Below are 25,266 nucleotides of genomic sequence, written 5' to 3'. Positions count from 1 at the left end.
GTGGAGTTTGAGAGATTTAGCACGTTCAATAGAAACGATTAAAATTTCCGAGCGCCAGCGTCAAAAAACAAAGGCGAGTGACAGCAATTTAAATCGTTCATTGTGAACAATGAAAATAGCTGAGTGGTACCGTTTAAAAGTCGTTGAGTGTAAAAAAAATCCAATTGTTGAGCGCAAGCGTCTACTTTCAATAGTGGAGATGCAGCCATTTAAATCGTTGAGTGGCAGCCTATGAATAGCAAACCCCACGTCACCGGCAAAGATAAACTGCCGCACGATATGGATAAGTTAGGCTATCGTTGGGCATAGTTTGTGAACGCCGGCTTCACGATAATTATTCGTTGGTATATCGTATCTATAAGTAATCAAAGCGCTCAATGCACATTATTCGTTCATTGTGCATTTGTCCAACCCGTTATGAGTAGACCTAAATCGTAAAAACAAGCTGTAGCTCATTGTTGAAAAAGCCCCATAAAAAATTAGCTGCGAAGAACTTCGAACAATGGTGAAAGATGTCTCCTACCCGTGGGCACGAGGACGCAAGGACGATCCATCATAACCCACACCCTCCCTCACACTCACCTACTACTGCCAACATGAACAAACTACGACTAATACTAATACTGATACTGATACTGTTACTGCTGACATGGACATCGACTCAAAAAGGACTCGAAAACACTGTTGGGTTCCCCTTTTATGAGCAACATTTTTATATACCAATTCCCAAAACCACTGGGAACACGTCTTTGTATGGCAGTTGTAAGCTAGAAACATGTTAATTTATTTTTTTTTTGTCGACCGGAAGACGTCATTGGAATACGTCTACATACGTCGATGTGTGTTGGGACTACGTAAAGAATTGGTTCAAAGCACGTCAAACACAAATTAGAAATAAGTTTCGCGTAAAAAAAAAGACATTACCGCGACGTGTTTCGACTTATGAGAAGCTTATAAGTAGCCTTTGTGGACGTGTGTAAGCGTCCACATATCGTGTGTAAAACTTATCCCCATCGCATGCGTAACGTGTGTCATACGCAGAGTACGTCGTAAAATTTTGAACATGTTTAAAATTTGACGTACTCTACTTACTACGACGTATGATAGCGTACTTTAGCGTTCTACTCACGTATACCAAACTTACTGATACCGTATTTGACGTGCCCCAACGTTTTAGACACATTTTTCTTAGGTCGGCATACGCTGGCAAGATCGCCAAGGTGTGACCGCGATGTTGTCACTTCCATTTCTACGGCAGTTATGATTCGAATCGTTGTGTGTCAGCCTTTTAATAGGCTACGTCACGACATCGTCGGCGATGCGTGCAACGCGCTATGCCTAAGTTAGACTATCGTTGGGCATCGGTTGTGTAGGCCGACAACAGGTTCAGCATTCGTTGGTACAAGTTATCTATAACAACGAAACGTTCTGTGTCCGTTACCAATGCGTTATATATAAGACCAAGTCGCTATGAATACGTCCGAATCTTTAAAAAAAAAAATCAAAAGTTCAACGTAAGCCAGCGTTTTACATACATTTTAATACGTTGCCATCGCTGGCTAAAACGTCAAGGTGTGACCGGGCCTTTACACTCTTAAAAATACATAATTTTAACAACATATAAAATTCTAATGGGTACTCGTAATGGCGGCCTACAGCAGCGAAGCTTCTCCCTTACTTTAACATGTTGAGAAGTTGCACTTTTTCTACGATGGTTAGCATCTTCCTCTGCCGCTTCGGTTCAGTGCCAGATACCTTAGAAGGTGCAGAACGTTTGGGCGGCATTGTAGGGGTTGAAAGAAATTAAAAACTTTCACGGATAATTCACACAAACACAACACCGTAGAGTGACACGAGTAGCGATCGCACGTCGATGTGAAATGGACAAGGCGAGATGCTGAATGCATGCTATGCGCGGGAGATGCAGAGAATGATGCTACGGTCGCTGAGCAAATCAGAACCCAGGATACAGAACACCATGCTCTGGTTGGTCGCCTCCCATCCATCAGCCAATAGCGTGCCATGTACGATCTCACGTGGGTAAAGTAGCGCAAGTGGAAGCGGCCGCATCTGCGTTTTGCATACACATGACTCTTTGTCTACTCTTCTACTGTACACTATGTACAGTATTTTATTTCTTGTAATATGTTTTAATTTTTTTTTTTTTTTTTACGATTTTTAATTTTTTAGGCTAGAAAATGCTTATTTTACCATAAAAATAATTAAAATAATAAATATATAAAAATGCATTTATACCGCAAAATCCCATGATATAGTGAAAAATCTGCGATATAAAATTAGATATGTAAGAGTAAAAATCCGCGATACAGTGAGACCGCGAAAGGTGAATCGCGATATGGCGAGGGACGACTGTATATATATATATATATATGTATATATCCCACCATTTTGCATACTTGATACATAGATGGTCCCTTCCATTGTTAAAACATTATTTTCAATGCATTTTTAACCTCCGCCATCGAAGATCGGAGGTTACTGTTTTCACCCCTTTCTGTTTGTTTGTTTGTTTGTGAATAGTATTACGGAAAAACTCCTTGATGGATTTCGACGAAACTTGGTGAGGGGATTAGGTATGGTCCAAGGATCATACCATTCGATTTTGGACTTGGTCCAACATCCAATATGGCCGCTATGGCGGCCATTTTGAAAAAATATTTGAATTTTTTTTTTTTTTATTGCATTTCTACATGTTATAAGTGATTTCCAACAAAAAACATGCCAAAATTATAATTGCGGCTGATTTTGGAACTTCAGGTGGATATACCCACGTAAAATCAATTTCTGTCTCAAGGAATCTAGTTATGACGAATGAATAGAGTATGTAAAAGTTAAAAGTAAAAGGAAAAGTTGCAAACTATAACTCTGTGAGCACTGTTGATGTCAAATTGAATGAATAGGATATCAGGATCACTTGAGTGACCCAGCAGTATTGGTGGCGGAGGTTTTGCACTCTACCGAGTGCTCCCCCTCTAGTTTATAAATGTAATTCTGGATACCAAAATGGTTGGGAAGTGTGAAAAGAAAAAGAAAAAAAATATTTATTTATTCAAAACACTTATTAAAAAGTAAAAGGTGTAGTGTTGATCAGGTTCCGAGTTGAACCAAAAAAACAAAAACTAAAGTCCAAATGCAAACGTACCATGGCTGCCTGAGGCGTGTTGCCAAAATGCACCGTGCTGGGAGAAACACTATTTGCTTTTGGTCTCTGAAAAAGAGCAAAACGGCTGCGCCGCCGTCCTTTATCTCCATTTGTTAGCGAGCCATTGTATCTGAAAGTCAGACACCCAAGGGAAGGACAAGGAAGGAGAGAAAAGGTAACAAAGTGCTCAAGACCACTGGTCAAATATAAGGAATAGACTTCTGGGTAATGCACAACATGCATTGCCTGTACAACATTGTGAAGACCACAATATTCATACATCCCAAATGTTTGTGAGCCCCGTCGACATTCTGATAATGGCAGATCTATAGATACCTTAACCAAAGATTCAGATAAAATTTGAACGAGCTCCTTGCTAGAAAGTGACAAACTCACTGCCATTAAAAAATAAGTAAATAGTATCAAACATTGATATCTTACATTGAGCTCATGGAGGAACTTGGACATCACATGCAGGACAGACAGTATTTTTACAAGAATTACAAGGACATTAGTATATGATGGAAAAACATGTGGTATATGGGATTTGAAACTGGGATCCTCATCACGAGCCAGGAGTTCAGATGGGAAGACCACAGAGCAACCCGAGATAAACAATAACAGGCCACACCATGTGAAAAGGGTATGACTTCATATTCAAAAGGCTCGTTTTGAAATGATGAAAATGTGTCGCTTGGAGTGAGAAATGCAGGTGATACACAATTAACATTTGAAGTTTGAACCTACATTTGGTATCACAGGGTGCCAAAGGATGGCAAACCAAAACGCCATTCTTTGTCCATCCGACTTACCTTCAAAGTAAACACTTCACATATCGTTTTTGGTTTTAGGAATGGTTTCCAGTTACCGATACTGGTGAGCCGCTTGAGATATTTGCAGTCCACTTTGCACAAGGCCCAAGAGCTCAACCAGACCAATTGCTTCAAGGACTGCTTTCAATAAATTAGTCCAATAGGAAACAAAACGTGCCTTTGCTTGATGTTCAGGACTTGTGCAAGCTGATAATCATGTGTGATAACATCTTCTTCTTCTTCCTCTTTCGGCTTGCTCCCGTTAGGGGTCGCCACAGCGGACCAACCGTCGCCATTTCGCTCTATCGACCGATCCGGTATGGAAATTCGTTTTGTTGTCCGCATCATGATTTGGCATAGGTTTTTATGCCGGATGCCCTTCCTGACGCAACCCTGGTCGCCTCTTACGACACACAGGGATATGGTACACCTATTCTAACCGGGGCATACACCGGCCCCAGTACAACTGGTGCTCATTTCGCCGACCTCGGAAGGATGGCAGGCTGAGTCAACCCCCTGGTGTTTTCGACTTGGTTATATATATATATATATTTATATATATATATATACACACATTATATATATATATATATATATATATATATATATATATATATATATATATATATACATATACATACATATATTAATTCAGTGTCCCAACGGGGCTTGAACTCAGGACCTCTTGGGTCCCAAGCCACTCCCCTTACCACTGCGCCAACACCAGGCTTCATGTGTGATACTGAAACAACATCATGTGCCAACATCATGTGTGATAACATATAACTGTGAAATGACCCAATTGGTTCATAAAAGCGACTGGCACCTCTGAGCTGTCTTGCCTTGGTTCGATTTTTGGTCCAGCTATAAACTAGCATCCTCCCTGTGTTTCACAGGTAGGGCGATTCATAAACGTGTGTGCTGACCCTCGGATGGAGGTCAAATTGGTCGTCTTGCCCACTGGCATTAGTAGCTGGATGTTAAAGATCCCTCGGCATCATTCAGGATGAGAAAGCGAGTAATCGCCGGCACCCTGAACAATGGCAAATTCCTTGTATAATCTACAGGGGGCGCTGCATAGAGGGAGGAGGAGAGAGAGGAGAAGAAAAATAAGAAGAGAAGAAGAAAAGGAGAAGAGGGAAAATGATAATGAAGAGAAAGTCTTCTGTTCTGTTATGAAAAAACAAATGCAGCACATGTTTATTTATTTTCTTTCAATCAGGAACATGCCTTTATGCTCATTTTGATTGGTCGTTTTGGAACATGTCAAATTATGAGCTATTGCAACATGGGTGGGGTGGGGAGAGAGGGAGTCAACAATGCACCTTAAAAATTTAAAGACTTTATAAACCTTAGATATCAATTATAGTTGTGCAACTTCTTGAAATGTAGGAAAACTCAAAAGTGGATAAAACAGTCAGGTGAAAACGTGCATAAGAAAATGATCTTCTCAGCCATTTAACCTCTTTAAAAAGTGTATTTTTACATGACTGAGAAACCAGCAAACAAACAGATTTGAACACAAATCAGAAGATTCGGATTACCAATTCCTCAACGTTCATTCCGGCCATGTAGGCCCCAAGGCGGAATCCACAGGATGTGAAACAGCTGCAAAATCCCCGAGTGAGCATGTTTACAAATAACCGGAATGCGTTTATCCCAAAGCAATTGCGAAGGTGGCAAAGCGGCTTAAAACGGCTCTGACAAAATTAGTGCGACAGAAATGGTTAATGTAAATAAGATAGTTTTAGTCGTGGTAAATTGAACTTGTCACACACCTGGATTTCCCATCCTATACTCAGGCTATTAAGACTCAACAAACCCAGTCAGGCGGGGACGGTTTCTCATTTTCGGGAACTGAAGCTATATGACACAGAAACAGTTAAAAAAAACCTTGGCCAAGCCAAGCAACACCAACATGCTTGTCAAAACAGAATCATTGCTCTAGGCATGCAAACAACGAAGGGCTTGGAACTCAAAACAAACGTAATATACTGAAAGAACAAAAACAACGAGAAAAACACGAGAATATACAACTGCTTCAAAAAAAGAAATGGTATGGTACGATGGCTTTAAGGTAATGCACACTCGCCTACGAGCCACAGCCTGGGTTACAATCTCGGATCAGGATGATGCATCAATGTGTCCCATCCCTCGGATGGATGTTAAATCGGGCGCCCCGTCTATTAACAATAGTTGGTGGGCGTTAAAGATCCCATGGTGTCCTGTATGAAGAGTAGGTGAGCTATCGGAGTAGAATGAGAATGGGAAGGATCAGGAGAAGAAGGATAAGGATCAGGAGAGGAAGAAGAATAAAAAGGAGGAGAACAAGGAGAAATATATCAGCTCAGTAGGAAACTTAATCACTTCATCAGCAGCTTGGATTAGACTTCATGTGAAAGAAAAAGCTCAACTTCACGAAAAATATTTACCAAATGACTACCTAAAACAAATCCAACAAGTAGCGAGACCTGATCTATGATCAGCCAAAGGTCCGCAAAGGGGAGAAGGGGGAATAGATATTCTGAAATGTACACAAAAAGAACAAAACTGTTTCTTTCAACTCGAGCTTTTTTGCTCAAAATACAGCATCTATGATAATAATAATAATAATAATAATAATAATAATAATAATAATAAATGTGTGTGTGCTTGCGTGTGTGTGTGTGTGTGTGTGTGTGTGTGTGTGTGTGTGTGTGTGTGTGTGTGTGTGTGTGTGTGTGTGTGTGTGTGTGTGTGTGTGTGTGTGTGTGTGTGTGTCCTCCATAATGCCTTCAAAGGGACAAAACACAATTTCACAGTGGCATGGAATGATTTAAATGTCATTTCTGCCCCTGTAATCTGATAACCAAATTCGATCCTAAAATTGATTAAACTCACTTCGATGGTAACCTTAGCTTAAACTTTCATCAGTCATGCAACTGACAAACATCCTGGAGGTCATGAAAGCAGCAGATTAATTTCATCACTTACTTGCTTCTTCCAAACCCCTTTCCATCCCCTTTCCTTCCCTGCCATTCCATTCCCCATCCAAAGAAGTGCGCAAGAAGCAGATGCATTGCTCAATGACTGCTTTCACAATACCAAGAAATTGCTGATAGCAACACAGGATATCTGAGGATATGGTGAATTGTCATTTGAAAAAGATCCAAACTGTCACTGTAAAGGTTTGAGAGGAAATACAATTGGGACCATTTTCCCTTAAAGTTCAACCGCAAAGGGGAGAAGGGGGAATAGATATTCTGAAATGTACACAAAAATAACAAAACTGTTTCTTTCAACTCGAGCTTTTTTGCTCAAAATACAGCATCTATGATAATAATAATAATAATAAATGTGTGTGTTTTTTGTGTGTGTGCGCGTGTGTCCTCCATAACTCCACAACTATAAAACCTAGCAACCTGAAACTTTGCATGCATACTAAGAAAACCCCTAGCAAGTGCATGAGTAAAAATTGGGTATTTTGGTTAATTAAAAACACTTTTTGAAGATAATTAACGGCCTTAGTTAATTATATCCTTCATCAGGCGTATCCTCTGCCACCTCGCTCTCTCTGGGGTCTTAAGGCACCATGTTTTTTTGGCCTGCTCAACCATGCCAAGACTTGGAACAGGCTGCAACAGTTTATTGCGAAAAAGCGCTCAAAATGTTGTCTTTTTTCCACTTTCCTCAATCATATCATCGAAAGCCTGATCTACATAACTACAAATCGCTGTATACTTCGCTTTTGTAAGTGCTATAGTTTTCAAATAAGGAGCTTTTAGCTCTCATATGACCCTTGACATAGTATACCAAATAAATAAATAAATAAAAAGGACATTGGAGCGATTTCATGCATTATATGATGCGATTTTCCATGATCTACCCTCACTGACTAATTAAAGTATATAATACAAATATTATTTGAGTTTGGAGGATTGGATCACACAGACTAAAAAACTCAAAATCTAGAGTGAAATCTGAATATATATATATATATATATATATATATATATATATATATATATATATATATATATATATATATATATATATATATATATATATATATAAAAATCGGCGACGTTTAGTTTTTTGCGGTTATGTGCCATTACCAATCAGCTTGCTATCGCTTGCCAAGCCAGCCGTTAGTCAACCATTTAATTGAAGTGCTTGCTCGAGTGCTTAAGCCACTTTCCAAGCACCCCACAATTGCTGATACAGTCCGTGTCCCGATAGAGATGTTGTCGGCAGTTGCTATACAAGGTACATATGGGTAGATTTGGATCTGTACAGAGACTCTCCATGGGTGTGTGTGCATACCTGCTTGGTTATGGACACCGTGGAGGCAAAGTTTCAGTCTGCATTTTATGGTGCTGATGATGGGTGGTGGAGGTTTTAACTTTTAACCTCAGCAGCATATGAGCGATCACGTTTTCCTTTGTCCTCATGACTGTTTCCAAAGCAATTGGTGATTTAATATGACTCGGGTGTGCTTCACAAACGTTATATGGTTTATCTTTGTGAGTTTCAATGCAAAATATATTTGATAACACCCAATTTGAGCCATTTTCTGTATTACGCGTTTTCTAAATTAGAGCCAATTTTTTTCCACCCATCACATGACCATTGGCAGCTGTTTATAAAGATTAATGTTTATGCACATCTCCCTGAAACGTCAATAATGCAACGTTGTTTTTATAATTTGTTTCTTAAAATTCCCCCAAAACAAGGGTGAAAGCTATTCAAGGTTCTTGGGTTATACAGTACGTACTGTAGTCAGTAATCATATGGACTCCAATCTATTCCCCAAAAATTGCCGATATCAGCAAAGCACACATATATATATATATATATATATATATATATATATATATATATATATATATATATATATATATATATATATATATATATATATATATATCCTCCTCTTCTTCTTTCGGCTGCTCCCTTTAGGGGTCGCCACAGCGGATCATCCATATGATCCGCATAATGATTTGGCACATGTTTTACGCCGGGTGCCCTTCCTGACGCAACCCTGGTCACCTCTCACGACACAGGGATATGGTACACCTATTTTAACCGGGGTATACACCGGCCCAGTACACTGGTACTCATTTTGCCGACCTCGGAAGGATGACAGGCTGAGTCAACCCCCTGGTGTATTAATTCAGTGGCCCAACGGGGCTTGAACTCAGGACCTTTTGGATCCCAAGCCGCTGCCCTAACCACTGCGCCAACACCAGGATACATATATACATACATATATACATATACATATATACATACATATATACACACACATATATATACACACACATATACATATATATATATATATACATATATATATATACAGACACACACGTGTATGTTTTGTTCATAAAAGCATTACATTTCTGATCTCCCCTCCCATATCTGTCTCTCTGTCTGTCCCATCCTTGCTCCATCCCCTCCTAATACAGTGCAGCACCCTCCCACACCTCTATCTCTATCTCTCTTGACCTGTCGAGACGGTGTTTGTCTCTCGGCAGTATTCATATTATGGCCGATAGAAAATGGATTTCAGTCATTATTTTGTTTCCATCTTCAATTATTCTATCCAGAATAATTTTGACTCGACAGAACAAATCATAACGCTCCACCGCACGTTTACCTTCCCTTCCAACACTCCTCTTTACTCTCCCCCCCCCCCACTTTAACCCCTCTCCCTTTCTTCCTCCTCCTCTTTTTCTCCCGCCCCCCCCACTCCTCCCTCCCTTAGTATCCCGTCAGCAAAGTGACGGGTGGTATTTGCTAGTAAATAATAAAATGGCAAAAAGCACTTATGCTACACAATCGTACCAACACCCTTTGTTCAAGTGAAGAAAACTTCTAGTTTTTGTTTCCAAAGACCCAACCTCAAATACTGCACAAACAATCAAAACTCATTTGCTTACCCAAGCACAATCAACTCTCCATACTTTAAAGGTAGACGTTTATTCTCATGTTGCATCGGTGTGGAAGTCATGGAAGGTACAGTCTGCTCGGCCCTAACAGAGACATTCAGCGCCTCAGTTTCCATGGAATCTCCAGTATTGAAAGAAAGCACTGCTTCATCTTCCTTTCCAGCTTCCTCTCTGCTCGCCGCTCCTCCAACCGTCGGAGGAGAAACGTTGGCACGTTCCGCCAGGTCTGGGCCGGAACTACTGAGGAGATAAGGAGACAGAAAGAGAAAGCCAATGTCCATCAAATGCTGGAAAATTGCATGGAACCAAAATTCCAGCACTTGCCTCTGGCACAAGCATGCCACAACATCTTCACTATTAATTATTTAGTAACTTTAGCACATCATAAAGCAAGTTGCAAACAAACAGAAGACGTTACCAAGATAACCTCTTCAGCATGGACCCAACGTAAATAATGTTTTCTTTGTTTTTAAATCCTCAGTTGCCACAACATTGCCATTTTGTTTCAGAGAACAATTGCCAAAGACATGTTCAGTCGTGTTTATAAATCTCCTTGCTTTGCCAGCACATACATAACTGAAGCAAGACATAATGAAATCTATTGAGGAAAACTGGAGCGATGGTCTTGGTTGAGGAGTGTCTGTGTCAACAAACAATGTGAGGAGGCCAAGTAACATCCTTTATCAGCAGTGATTGAGTCATCCACAACTCGTTCTGAGAGGGCAAGCCATTTTTCATCTTTATAATTTTCCTTCTCCAGTCGGGCGATAAGCATCAAACTGAACCTCAAATCAATCCATTGCAGTCCAATGCCGGATGAGAGACTCCCTCAAATGATGGTGTGGGGGAGTGCGGGTGTTTGGCACATTCACAACACTTGCCAATGTGCTGGTTGAAGAGAGTGAATAGCAGTGGTGACTGTACTCACTACAGTCAGGAGGACATCTTTAACCTCTTGACTCTCGACAAAACGGAATGCTCAAGTAATAAATATAGATGAGAAAAAGTTGAATGTGCAGAACGAAGAACAATGGGCTCTTTTAGTTTACTTGGCCAGGGGTTCCTGTTAACTGACAAAGTCAGCACTATGTTGATTGGTTGTCTGCCATTTCAACAAACCCAACATCACGTGGTAATAAATAAATAAATAAAGCAGGTTAAAGGGCGAAGATGGTTGGTGACATGCTCTCGTGTGATAGCGCTGATAACAGTCTTGGACCAAGTAGCTTCATTAAAACGTTAATTTCTGCTGTGTTGCTTTAGTAGTAGTAGAAAAGTAGTAGTGGTGGCAGTAATAGCAGTAGTAGTAGTAGTAGTCGTATTTTCCCAAAATAACCCCAAGACTCATGATATTCCCATACGTATCGACATCCATTTTCTACTTATGTTTTTTGCACTTCATGTATTAAAAATGCACTCACGTTTCATTTATTTGTCCTGCTTGCAATTCATGTACAAGCTCTACATACTGGAGAAAAAAAAATGAACATGTAAAAAAAGTTAAAGGTGTGCACAACCATTCTGACCATGTTGTGAAACATCAGCTGACACCCTCACTATTTTCTTTCTTCTGTCTTCACTTTTTCACCTTTCTTTGATTTTTAATTTGTTTTCTCCACAACCGATTGAGCGAATGACATGAAACTTTCAAGACAGGAGTGTCGACCCATGGAGATTTAAAAAATAATAATAATAAAGTTACATGATGATTGGATGGAAAACACGGCCGACATTTCAAAAAGTTTGTTTTCTGTAGGCATGGGTTGCAGGGTGTTTCACATATCAGGAAATAAATGGCATAGACCTCGCTTCATTTGGCCAAATAATCACAAGCAAAAGTACCCATCCCCAATGATGAGAAAAGTTAAAGTTTATCTTTCATTTAAATTATTTAATGGGTTAAAAAAAAAGGTTGTGTTGCACTCTTGGTTTCACTCAGAGCCAAAGCTCTGAGATATTTAGCTATGAAATGGTGGTGTAATATCAGGCGCCAGCCGTTGGATTTGTCTAAAAATATTTTATTTCGCTTTTTTATTGCTATTTTAAATTGTGTTAATCCATGAATATCTCTGTGAAATCAACTTTAATGTAGATGTTCATGTTGATTTTAAAGATTAAGGGAAAGGAAAATAAAGTGAATGACTATATCGCATCAAGAAAAGTGAAAATGAAAGTAAACAATCAGCAGTTTTTCAAACGCAGCATGGGAAGAAGCTACCTTAAATGGGAGACAGCCAAATGCATGGACACACCATGGTTCACAACACACACACACACACACACACACACACACACACACACACACACACACACACACACACACACACACACACACACACACACACACAATTTGCGGTCCAATTCTAAGCTCCCAACTTTCACCTGAAATAACTGACTGAGTGATGTACCATGTGTTACAGAGTGTTGGTTCTGATGAAGCAGCTTATTGGCAAGGGTCATGCTGGGCAGTTTGCCATCCCTCTCCCTGCAGTAGTTAGGGCAGGGATTTACAATTTGTTCAGGGTGCCACTGATAGCGACACCAATCCACACATACCCATGCTTTTTCTCTTCTGCTTCTTTATATGAACCACATCACATGGCTGTGGGTTGCATCATTTGCTGGGGGTACCTCTGCGCCACGAATCAAGTTCCCCCTGCAACTTGGAGCAGGAATTTGGAGTTTATTCAGGGTGCCGGCGATATCTTGCCTACTCTTTGTGAAGGACACCATGGGATATTTAACATCCACAAACTAATGCCAGCAGACAGGACACCCAGTTAAACGTCTATCTGAGGGATGCCACACACATTGCTTGTGAAACATTGTGATGACAGTTTATAGCTGGGTCGGGATTCAAACCCAGGCGAGACGGCTTACAAGCGAGTGTGTGCACCTCCAGAGGTGAGTGCACCATCCTGTCAGCCACATTTCAAAATTGATGCACACAAACCACAAATCTCCGAGTAGACGATCAATACATTACAGGACTTATTTGAAGCGACTCTGCACACACAAGCTATGGTGGAATTTAAAAATTTCTGCATGTGTTTTACGTTGCATGTCTTCGCAACTTGTACAACATATTTGAGCTACGTTGTTTATGATGAGATGCGAAGTGCAGGGCAAGAAATACCACACCAGTCATCATACAGCATAGACAAAAAATAAAAATGAAGAGTTGGTATTTATTTAAAATAAATAAATAAACCCTCCTGCTGAGGTCAATTAATTTTTTAAAAGCCAATGAAGAAGATGCTTTATTTGCAAACATGGATGGGATGGGAGGGAAGAAAACAGCTTTGATGAGAAATTATTTCAGTTGAAGTAAATGAGTACCATTTTCGAACATGACCACAACCCGTGGAGGTACTTTAAAAGACGCTTCTCCGAGCATGTGCCAAGTGTCTTCCAGAGTCATCAACCAAAATCAAAGCTCGATGTAACAGTTTAGGATCAGAAAGAGCGCTGGGGTTTTATGTTCAAACAAACACCCTGGCACAGCTTCCAGACAATATATTTAAACTGGCAAGATGTTTGCTCAATGGGAGTTTGTTGTTGCATCATTTCTGCAATTCCATTTAGGCAACCAGTCTGGAAATTTCAACTGCCCCCCTCCCCCCTCTGAAATCGGTGTTATGCATGATTCTGGATGAAGGAAGAAAGAAAATTGTCAAAGTACCAGTAACAAGAATGGGAGACCACCCATGACCTGATGGTTACACCACTCCTGGTCTGTGCAGAAAGGATGTGCTCAAGAGCACCTGGTGGTAAAGGGTTCTGTGGCGGAAAGTATTTGACCTCCTTTCCTCCAAGGGTCCACCACATACATATCAGCAACATGCTTCGTACGCTACCGAATCGGTCTCAAATGACAGGAGGCTTTTTGTAGCACAGTTATTAGCTTGTACCACTGAAACTATAGCTCCACCACTATCGCCTTACAACCTCAAAAATCAAGAGAAACACAAAACTCATCATGCCCTTTTCCAACTATGTTCCACTTTATGGCATAAAACAAAGAGTATACCCATGTAGCATCAACAAAACATCTAAATGGTTGTGGATAAGAGGAAAGAGGGAGGCAAGGGTCGTCTCGAAGCAAAGAAAGATGAGGGGGGTAGTGCAGGGTGGGAGGGGTGGTGGTCAGGGAAGTAAGGGAGGGAGGATTGTCCACTGATGGAAATTTGAAGAAATGGGTCTTACGATACCAGTCGACCATGACGACTGCTTTATTATTACCCACGCCGAAGGAGAGGGTATTGCATTTGGAACCGTTTTTTCTGTCCGCACAGACCTTTCGTATTTTTCTCCATAACCGCTTGTCAGATCGAGACAAATTTTTCACCAAAGGTGCATCTACTCATGGAGAATGGAGAAATGATAATTATAAGTCATAGATCATGTGGTGTGGCAGCCATGTTGGAAAAACAGAAGAACTTTGGACCCATCTCTGAAACCACACCAAGGAAAAAAAATTGAAACTTGGCACAAAGCAAGTACTTCGAATGGGGAATAAGTGGGATTTTTTTATGACGTCATAATTGCATATGTCGAACGCTACAACTGATCAATATGAAAATTGAGGGTCATCGAGGATAAAATGGTCCACAGAAAAACAAATGGATGATGTCATCGGTCACATGATTCTGCAGCCAAATTGTATATTTTTTGTTTGTTTTTAAACCTTCAAAAATCTTATTTTAAGTGGCTGAACAGATCGAGGCGAAACTTTACACGGATGACCACCTATCCATGAGGAACAAAAGGTTCACACATGACATCATAGGTAACATGGTTTGGCAACCATATTGGATTTACCCTAAAACATATAAATCTTCTCCAGAACGGCTGAACATAGAGGGGAAACTTCACACAAATGTTCCCCAAGCCTTGGGTGTACAAGTTCGTTAAGGAATAATTGATAGGTCACATGATGAGCCTGGTGTGGCTTGGTGGTTAAGGTGGTGGCTTGGGATCCCCAGGGTCCTGAGTTCGAGCCCTGCTGGCCGTTGAGTTAGCATCAGTGGGGTTGACAGCCTGTCACCTTTCCGAAGGTCAGCAAAATGTGCACCAGTATACTGGTAATTATCCCTGCAGGGTCGAAGGTCACTAAAGGGTTGGTGTCAGGAAGGGCATCTGGCCGGAACATTGCCACAAGAAAGAGTACCATGATTGGAGCCCGCAAAAAGCTGACCCCTGCTCAGGGATAAAGGCTTTCAAATGGTGTGATGATGATGATAGGTCACATGGTTTGGCAGCCATAATGGATTGAAGAAAAATATTAAATAACGTTTTCTCTGGAACCACTTAATCGACGGGAAACTTCACATATATGATCTAGTCATGATGATGAATAAGTTTTAAAATTTCAACTTGATCAGTCTGGCAACCAGAATTATTTAATTTTTTGATATGGGTTCTTTTTTATTTTTGAATAAGGCTCACTTGGCTGCACCTGGATGAGTTTGATGGCAGAGAAGTAGAAGCTGAAATGTGAATCCTATCCAGGTTCCTCCTGACGACTTCATCTTTGTTTTATGCTTGTTCGAGTTCCTTCTGATTACTCCAATGCAGGACTGCACCTCTTTGGTCTTCCATTTGATTTGAATCGAATTTATTTTAATCCCATTCTAAATTCCATAGAATAATAAAAAAAAATTTAAAGTGATGGGTCAGGGTCAGGTGTCCGATCAAAGCGGGGTTGCAAAGCAGGACGTCTTGGTACCCGATAATCACTGCCAGCAGTTATAAACTGGCAGTTCTAATTATGTCACTTATTAATTACGTAACACACCAGTGCACAAACAACACACAAAACTACACAAACGCCACACAAAACAAGTCCCAGCAAGGGTCTGCAATCTCCGATTACTCTTTTTTTGCCTTTTCCCCTGCTTTTTTAATACAGAGTCAAGGCTCATGGAAGAGTTAGAACACAGAACGGATCAGGACACAACATGACAAAAGGAACAGCAGGAGAAGGGGGAATGCTAATGGCAGGGCAGAGGGAGAAAAGGGGGAGATGGTCAAACAAGGGATGTAGGTAAGAATGAGGGGTAGGGGAGAACACAAGGGGTGAACAAGATGGATACAGAAGCAAAATTTTGAGACAGGTGGGGAGAGGGGGGGAGTGGGTGGGTCATTTAATGGGTGTATAAAAGATCATGGCCTTGAATGGGGTACGATTTCAGACGGATGTTTTGAAGTCCCAGGGAAAGAATGAGATTGAAGAGTGTGGAAGTTGGTTCCACAGGCAGGCCAAAGAAGAGAGGTACAAATTAGTGGAGGTGAGCAGTGGTTCTGGATTTGGCAGTTTCAACTGGAGGGGGTTGCTGGTGGATCACGTGCGTCTTGCAGATACCTGGGGGAGACAAAGCACGGAGATGGCAGAGGGTACAAGACCAGAAAGGAGGCAGAAGAAGACAGACCACCAACCTGTTGGTGATGGTGAATTTGTAGTCGTAGGCCCATAGACTGAGTTCCATCATGAGAGATTTTGGTTTCCACAGAGTCAAGCTGAGCAAGGTGTGAGGACAGGGGCACCAGCCCAGAGGGGAGAGCAGTATTCCATAAAGCTATGGATGAAAGCCTCATTGGTAGATAGGAGCTCAGGTGTGCAAAGGAAGGACCTTTGGACAATGGAGGATGCACAGTCAGCATTTGGCTTTGAAGGCAAACTTAGAAATGTGATTTGCCCAAGAGAGATCATGGCTGAGAGTGAGACCCAAGATTTTGAGTGACTGCACTTCAAGCGGGTTGTTGAAAAATTAGATGGGAGGGTTTGCGGTATGGTCCTTTCAGAGAGAAGGGGTGAGAGGAGGAGAGAAGGGGTTGGGTTGAGTCATCAGCAAAGATATTGTTATGGTTTTGGAAATGTACCTCAGGGAGAGCATCCATATACAATGTACATGTAGGGTTCTGCAGAATGAGATATTTGTTACCTTCGCAAACTTTGTTGCAAAGGTTGTTTTGATCGCTGTGTATTTATTTATTTATTTATTTGTGAATATGTGTGTTTGTTTGTTTGTTATTCGCATAACTCCAAAAGTATTGAACTGAATCGCAGCAAATTTGGTGGGATGATTGGTTATTATCCGAGGACCATTTGATTAGATTTTGGGAGCGATCGGGTCAAAGGTCAAGGTCATGAAAAGGTCAAAATCGTCTTTTTACCATAGTGCGGTCAATTTGTATCTAATTTGCATGCAACTAATGCCAAAATGTTCAGAATTCAATGCCCCATCTTGTGATATGTGACATGACACAATGACGTAATAACCCTTATTAGCGGTTGGGAGTCAAAGGTCAGGGGGGTCACGACATTGCAAAATGTGCGGTTTTAGTCATAACACGGTCAATTCTTATCCGATTTGCATGAAACCAACACCAAAATGTTGACTGTTCTGTTCCCCACACTCTAATACCAATTACAAAATTAAGAGTACAAAGGTCAAGGTCATGAAAAGGTCAAAATCGTCATTTTGCCAGAGCGCGGTCGATTTTTATCCAATTTGCATGCAACCAATGCCAAAATGTTGTGAATTCAATGCCCAATCTTGTGATATACGATATGACACAATGACGTCATTACCTTTGTTCGTGGTTTGGGTCAAAGGTCAGGGGGTCAACGACCTTTATCATAACGTGGTCAATTCTTATACAATTTCCATGTAAGTAGATTCAAAATGTGTGGAATTCAATTCCCTATCCTGTGATGTGTAATATTTGATTTCTTATAATGTGACCAGTTGTCATCGAATTGACTTGACACCGACACCCAAAAAGGTCAGGGAGTTCATACAGAAATTGTACAATGTACGTGAATCAGTGTCAAACAGCAGGAAATTTAATGTTTTTAAGCCATCAGAACACATACGAGTTGGCAGATGTGGTATGGGATTAAATACCCTCACAATCAACGGTTTCTGGCGGGGGGGGGGGCAAAATGTAGCGTTGGCGAAGGTATGCGCTCTACTGAGTGCCCGTTCTAGTTAGTGTGTAGATAGGTCCTTTCCCTGTGTCCAGGAGTTTGAGGGGGAAAATGCATTGTGAGGATAATGTGTGTATTCCCGGTGTGATGTTTCCCCAACTGCCGCCTTCAATCCGGAAACAATCCGCTCCACCAAACCTCAATTCACCAAACTCTCCTTCACCCCGTCGGTCTTTCCTTCAAATCCACAGTAGTTTTATTCTTGTACTTTGGTCCATATGTATCCATCTCCATAACCAATCAAATCCACTCATTCATTTATTAATCACAATTAACTATCGGTTCAACCCCGCACATGCTGGCGGCTCCCTCACCATCAAACAATTAATCCTTCGGACCGTTACCGATTTGAATGACCTATCCCATTCTTCATTCCCAACACCCCTACATTCGTCATGTGAGACAACGTTTTTGAAACAGTACAAAGGAACATTTGCGCGTGAGGGAGGAAGCTGGAGCGCTCCCTCGCTGCTGGGCATGTGAGGGGCAGGGTGGGAGTACCATGGCCGTCGGACATAATGATTCGGGAATTTTCTACAGCCCCATCGCTGAACTTGTTCCCATCAGACGCAATTAACCAATGCTGCACTCATGCTTCCACTCGACCTTAAGTACTCGGGTGTGCGTTGAAGGTGTGGCCCTTAGCTCAGGTAGTTGTACAGAATAGGTAACATAGCTGTAGACACGAGGACCCTACACTGCACAATTGCTTTTGCCAGTATCCGTGGTTGGATGGACGTCCGCAGTTGACCGTGGAGTTATCCATGTTCTGGGGGCCTCAGGGTCGGTAGTGGAAGCAGGTCTGAGTATGCACATCGTGAGCCCGGCACATGTGCAAATGCCATAACAATATAAAGAGGATTTTCCAGAGTCAGAGAGATTATTGATGAAGATTGGGAATAGGATGGAGGACGTAGAACACTACCTTGGGGTACTTCAGCCTTGACAGGGAGAGGAGAAGAAAGGATTCTGATGAGAGCCACACGTTAGCTATGAGAGTGGAGGAAGTCAGTAATCCAAGAATGGAGTTGGCCTTGGATGCCATAGGCTGACAATTTGGAAAGCAAGGCAGGATACCAGACTGTGTTAAAAGCTTGAGATATGTCGAGACTCTAAAGAGAAGAAACTGAACTTATGTCTGATATTGAGGGCCTCCATCCATTGTTGGGAGAGTAGAAGCAGTCTGTCCAAGGTAGAGTGACCAAGTCTGAATCCAAATTGATCTGATATGAGGCTGCTGGAGAAAAGCTATAATAACAAAACTATAGCTTTAAAAGGGAAGCTATCGTAACAATGGCTGAAAAGAAAAAGTGCATTGCAGAACAGGGTGAGTTACTTTTGGTTTCAATGAATTGTGTACTATGTGTCCTATCAAAGCTGATACCAAAGCTGCCATAGCAGTTCGGTTCCTAATGGAGATCATTTTGGAAAAAAAAAAAAACAAGGAAAGAAAAATCAATCGCCTTGTAAGGCTACTCATATTACCATTCCACAACTTCACCATTTATGCAAGATAGACTAGACTATTTATGCAAGATAGATAGATTATTGTCCTTTTATTGTCTCCAAGGGTAACGGCGGGCAAAATCACGCCCCCGAGGCTGATAATTGATGGGCATGACGTCAAAAGCTAGCCAAACGTGCCAAGCAGGTGGAGGTCCCACCTTCCTGAGTTTCATGTTAGCAAGCCATGCCCCGGAGGAGGAAACAGGGGTTCGGTGTGACGTCAGACAGAGAAAGAAGAGGAAGACATGTGTGGAGTGAGGGGCGCACACAGTTGATAGGGAACATAGTGAGGAGATGGCTTGTAAGAACAGGGCTTTACGGCTGGCTTTCCTTGAACGCATGAAGAAGATGGCGCGATTCTCGTATTCGTGCCGAGGCAATTTGGCTTGCGTGGTGAAGCGAGACACTGGCCATCGACTCTTGGCTGGTCATATGACACAGACCATGATGCCTCGTGTATGTCACCGAAGGGAACGGTGCTATTCTGCAGAGTGCCAAGTATTGGCACGTGCGATCGACGCACAAAGCAGTTGCACAGGGTCTCTGAGCCTTCGTGTTGAATACCGCTCACAAATTGCCTGACGAACATTCCCGCTGTGAGAGAACGACTTGGCGCCATTTTGCGCACATCTACACGTGCAAATAGAAGCGCCTCAATTGCAATCTCCACCAAGACCATCTCTGGGCCAAGCTAAGTGCCAGAATAAAGGAAGGGTTTTCTTTTATTTTGTTTCCCCTTGTCTGTATGTAGAGGCACCTCAACTTAGACTTTAATTTACCTCATGTACTGTTATATTTTGATTATTGTCCTTTGTAAATATTTTTCTATTTTGATTGAATGTGTTCATTTTAAGAAGCTGTATCCATGTATTTGTCATGGGGTTCGAATATAGACCCCCATGTGCATCCATTTCTGTGTTTCACCACCATTGTGCCATGCCCTTCCCTCGTGCGTGTTAATTAATCAACGAGGATCAACATGTCAGTCTCCAAATAAGGGGGAAAAAAATGCTCGGCAGTCTGGGCTGGCAGTATTAACCGCCCGTTCACCACAATTTGGGTCAGGGGATTAACCTTGTCCACCATCGCCACGACAATATATATATATATATATATATATATATATATATATATATATATATATATATATATATATATATATATATATATATATATATATATATATATCATGAGAGGGCATGGCATTTGAGAGGGTGCAGTATCAGGGTGAAGAAGAGGCCACCAAGTACGATGCCGCTTGACACTGCGTTCTATGCTGATCAATAAAGCCTCAATCTCCTCAAGGTGGGCTAAAAGTCACTGAAGGTTCTCTTTTTTTTTTTTTTCTTGTTTTCATAACTTTTTTATTTCTCAATAAAAATTAATGGAATAAATTGTAAATGGTAGTACAATTCATGGAATTTGTTTATTTAGATTAATTGTGAAAGATAATGTCCTGCAAATGCCCCCTCCCCCCCAATTGGCTTCTTCGCAAAGTCATGCTCTTTCCAAAATGTGATCCATTACAAAGGACAAAACTTCTTGATCAATCGCTACAATTTCCTCAGAAATGTTCTTTTTCGATTCCTCTAGTGTCTGTGGCTTGTTGACATCTTTCAGGTACCCCCACAGAAAAAAAAACAACAACCTGTGGTCGTTAAATCTGGTGAACGTGGAGGCCAATTAATGTTTCCAAATCTTGAAATGATGCGATTACCAACAACTGTCCTTAACAAGTCTATCGTTGGCCTCGCAATATTGGCTGTAGCTCCATGTTTCTGGAACCACATTTCTGGTAAATTTTTCACTTCCAGAAGCAAGAAAATTTTCCAGCATTGACCTGTATTGCTCACCAGTCACAGACACTGCATTACATCATCATCTTGAAAAATAAAAATAAAAAAAAGTCTTCCACTGCGGGTTGAGTCATGAACAGACCCTTGATTCAAAACGAGAAATGAAGTTCCGAATCATGTTTTCTGATGGTTGTTCTCGAACGTTAAAATGATTGCAAAATTTTCTTTGAGTTTGAATTATTGATTTCCCACTGGAGTAATAAAATTCAACAATTTTCACGTGCTGGTCATTGGCAAATTTATTCATAATGAATCTCCCTGGCCTTCTAGATCTGTAAATAAAAAAGAATATTAAAAATTAAATAAAAAAAAAAAAAAGTTATAAAAAAGAAAAAAAAATTTTGAAACCTTCAGTGACTTTTGGCCAACCCTGTATACAATTTAAACTCTGCATCGTCGAGAAATGAATTATTGCAGAAAGTGATCCTTACAGAAGTGTGTGTGTGTGTGTGTGTGTGTGTGTGTGTGTGTGTGTGTGTGTGTGTGTGTGTGTGTGTGTGTGTGTGTGTGTGTGTGTGTGTGTGTGTGTGTGTGTGTGTGTGTGTGTGTGTGTGTGTGTGTGTGTGTGTGTGTGTGTGTGTGTGTGTGATGTTATTTGTAGGGTTCTACTCGAGCGTTCTGATGTGTAATGCGATAACACCAAAATGATCGTCATGATCTCCTGAATTGATTCGGCTAATTAACTACAAGAACACCATTACAATTCCCATGTTTAGGTATACAAGGCAGCTTAATACATCATTCTACCACGGCATGGCATTCCAATTACAAAACTAGAAGGGCACTCGGAAGAGCGCATACCTCTGGCCTGTAATGCCTGATCCACAAGAACAAATGTAGCTTTCCCAGGAATCCCAGGAAAGTTTAAATCGAATCCGTCCACAGCTTTTCGAGATATCGTGCTGTATATTAGTCCAGCCCTATCAATGGTGAAGAATTACTTTAAAATTATCAGATCCGGCTCTTCACCAAAATCGAATCAATTCGTCGAGGTCACACACCCAACATGTTCACCAAGTTTCATCCGAATCAGTCTACAACTTTTTGAGATATCGTGCTATATATCCTTTTTGGCCCCATCTCTCAATGGTAAAAAAAATCACTTTAAAATTATAGTAGTCGGATCCGGATCTTCACCAAAATCGAATCAATTTGTCCTTGTTACACACCCAACGTGTCCACAAAATTTCATCCAGATCCGTCCACAGACAAGCAGACAAAGGGGTGAAAACATAACCTCCTTCACCTTCGGTGGCGGAGGTAACTAGAAGGGCACTCGGTAGAGCGCATACCTCCGCTACATAATGCCTGATCCATGAGAACGCATCGGGCCCAATACATTTTTGAAATATTCTACACAGGACCACATCGTTTTTGGCCCGATCTCTCAATGGTGAAGAATCACGAAGAATTAAAAAATATCTTTTATCCAGATCCAGATTCGGATCTTCACCAAAATCTCATTGGTTCGTCCTTGTCACACACCAAATGTGTCCACAACTTTTTGAGATATACTGTCCACAATCAAACAGACAAACAAACACAGACAGAAAGACAGACAGACAGAAAGAAAGGGGTGAAAACATCACCTCCTTCACCTTCGGTGGCAGAGGGAATAAATAACAGAAACAACGATAACATTGTAACAAAGCATCTATTAATTAACATGACCAAAATAATATTTACAACGATAATAAGAATAGTAGTATCATACGGCAATAATTACAAACATATAATCCCCACACTGGCCCCAAGCACATCTGGGCTTGATGAAAGACAAGCTAGTGCTCAAGCAGTATAGCAGGAAGGTATGCAACAAGGCGATGAAGACCAATGAAAATTTGGTCCATCGGACCAATGGGCCCACGATAACACTGAAAAGGAGGTGGTTGCAAGAGGATATGTTCGAGATGTTTAAGAAAATGAAGAGTAGACAAATTTAGTTCAGAATAATTATTCAGCAGAGTGGAGAGTGGTAGGAGCAGGGGTCCAAGCCTGGGAGTAAAGAAGAGGAGAATTAAGACAGTAGTAAGGCAGGGGACTTTTACTCAGAGAGTAGTAAATGCACGGAATGGTCCACCTGGAAAGGTGGTGGCAGCAGAAACAGCAGATAAGTTTAAATTGGAATTAGGTACCTGGAAGTTATGGAGATAGAGGGATGTTGGCAAGACTTTTAAGCAGCTTGAACAGTGATGGGTGATTATATGCATGTGTTGAGTGTTGTCTGTGGGGGTCTTGTCAAGGGTTGGTGTGTGGTTCATGGTGTGTTTCTCACCCAAAAAGCCTTCTCTCTTCCCCTCCCCACCCCCCAGAAAAGAAAAACTACAAAAGAACAAACAAATTTTTTTTTTTGTATTTTTCTATTTTACATGAATTGTTCTGGTGTTGATGTGATGCAGGCACGATGGGCCGAATGGCCTCCTCCTGCATCTAAATTCCTGGTAAATCAACAGTTTCACCCTCGACTCGTTCAGAGCTGGGTTACTGGCTCGCATTCATGATTTCCTCCAACGCATTACAAAGCATTCACTGCATTTCTCCCCATATGGCGCATCACACCATCACTCTCTCTTCTTAACCTCCCACCCTTTTTCACGTTGGGATAAACATAAGCCCACAGGCTAATGTTGGGTGAGCGAGGGGTGACGAGCAAGCCCCGCCTTCTTTATCTCTGTCACTTTTTTTTATTGAAGTCAGCCCGAAACAAGCCTGAAAGCCACTATTTGTAAAGGGCTACAAAGAAAAGGAAGAAGAGGAAAAACTGGCAAAACCTTCACCTAGTGATGAAACAAGGAAACATCTCCACAGAACCACTGTGCCAGAGGGGGTAGCTCGGCCAGGCAGAAAAATAAATTTTCCTACCCCCATTAGGTGATTTTTTTAGGAGACACAATGTCCGTCCTGGATATACGTTGGCTCCAAAGGGAGCTTGTCCACCCTTTATCAGGTGTTGTTTTTCGTCCTGACAGGGTGTCACAGTCACCCTCCCCACTTGCAAAGCCAGTGAAGGATGTCAGTGGAGTTGCCGACAACCCGACCATGCGGCAGGTTGCACCGGGTCACGTGTTACCAGTGGCAGTCCCAAAAGACTGACCTGACTATAAACGATGTCTAATTTCCTGCAGTGAATGAGGCACCTATGTCTGAAGTTTAAAGATAAGGCGATTGTTAACCCTTTGATGCACGAGTGCAAAAAGATGATGCAAGAAAACAGCCAAACTGGGTCATTTTGACCCACTTATGCATCTAAGGGTTAAAGGGACTTGCATGTATGGGGTGTGGTGATGATTCCTTTCAATGTGCTGGTTATGATGATGGTGTTTAAAACAGGTGAGGAGGATGCTTAAACCAGAAAAGAAGAAATCTCACTCACATTTAAAACGTAATAGCTCCCCCATGTGACGACAACGAGCTTCTTTTCAAAGAGGACCCTGCAGCATCCTTCGCGTCCATTGGCTCCTTGGAAGGGCCCTACCGATTGGCCACGAGTGTTCACACGTTTGCTTTATTACAAATATTAGCAAAATGTAGAGAAAAATTTAAGAGTTACTACAAGGGTAAGACTTTCTTTTGTGACACTGCATTGCTTGTGAATAAGTCTTTATTTGTTGACATGACCATTCGTTTCTGACCTACCTGTCTCTGTCTCTGTCTCTGTCTCTGTCTCTGTCTCTGTCTCTGTCTCTGTCTCTGTCTCTGTCTCTGTCTCTGTCTCTGTCTCTGTCTCTGTCTCTGTCTCTGTCTCTGTCTCTGTCAGACACGAGTGTGAATAATGGATAGGAATTTTGGCCCACAGTTTTTCTATGGTCAGTGACTAGCCGATGTCCCACTTACAGTTCTGCTCAGCCGTTCTTGATTCATAGGAGTGGGGCATTAAGAGCACTGTTCCCTATCTGGGGGGATTATTTTACCAAGAAGATCACGCGGGAATTGGATGCGAGGACCCTACCTCAATTAATTGCCTCAGACAGTGTCATGCCGCAGAGTTATCCGCGGCTTGTCGGCT

The 25,266-nt window shown here is 41.5% G+C and overlaps 1 protein-coding gene across 12 annotated transcripts in view; it reads right to left on the bottom strand.

The window, feature by feature from the left end:
• Positions 1-25,266, bottom strand: part of LOC147014407 (E3 ubiquitin-protein ligase pellino homolog 1-like) — a 96,271-nt gene that overhangs the window by 38,492 nt on the left and 32,513 nt on the right. For 6 of the 12 annotated variants that reach the window (XR_015050756.1, XM_085852343.1, XM_085852335.1 and 3 more), the window contains 2 exons: positions 9,897-10,145; positions 3,164-3,293 (listed from right to left, as the gene is read on the bottom strand). Coding sequence is in view for 11 of the 12 variants with exons in the window: in XM_085852343.1 (XP_085708469.1) it covers positions 3,164-3,293; positions 9,897-10,145 (379 nt within the window). In the remaining variant the exon portion in view is untranslated. The remainder of the gene's footprint in view (positions 1-3,163; positions 3,294-9,896; positions 10,146-25,266) is intronic. The other 6 variants (XM_085852334.1, XM_085852338.1, XM_085852340.1 and 3 more) reach the window with 3 other exon arrangements.

Source organism: Eptatretus burgeri, chromosome 13 (assembly GCF_056783735.1).
Source record: "Eptatretus burgeri isolate ZD-2024b chromosome 13, Ebu_testis_v1, whole genome shotgun sequence".
NCBI classification, from domain to species: Eukaryota; Metazoa; Chordata; class Myxini; order Myxiniformes; family Myxinidae; genus Eptatretus; species Eptatretus burgeri.
The sequence above is the reverse complement of the archived record's forward strand: the minus strand, read 5'-3'. Positions and strand labels throughout refer to the sequence as shown.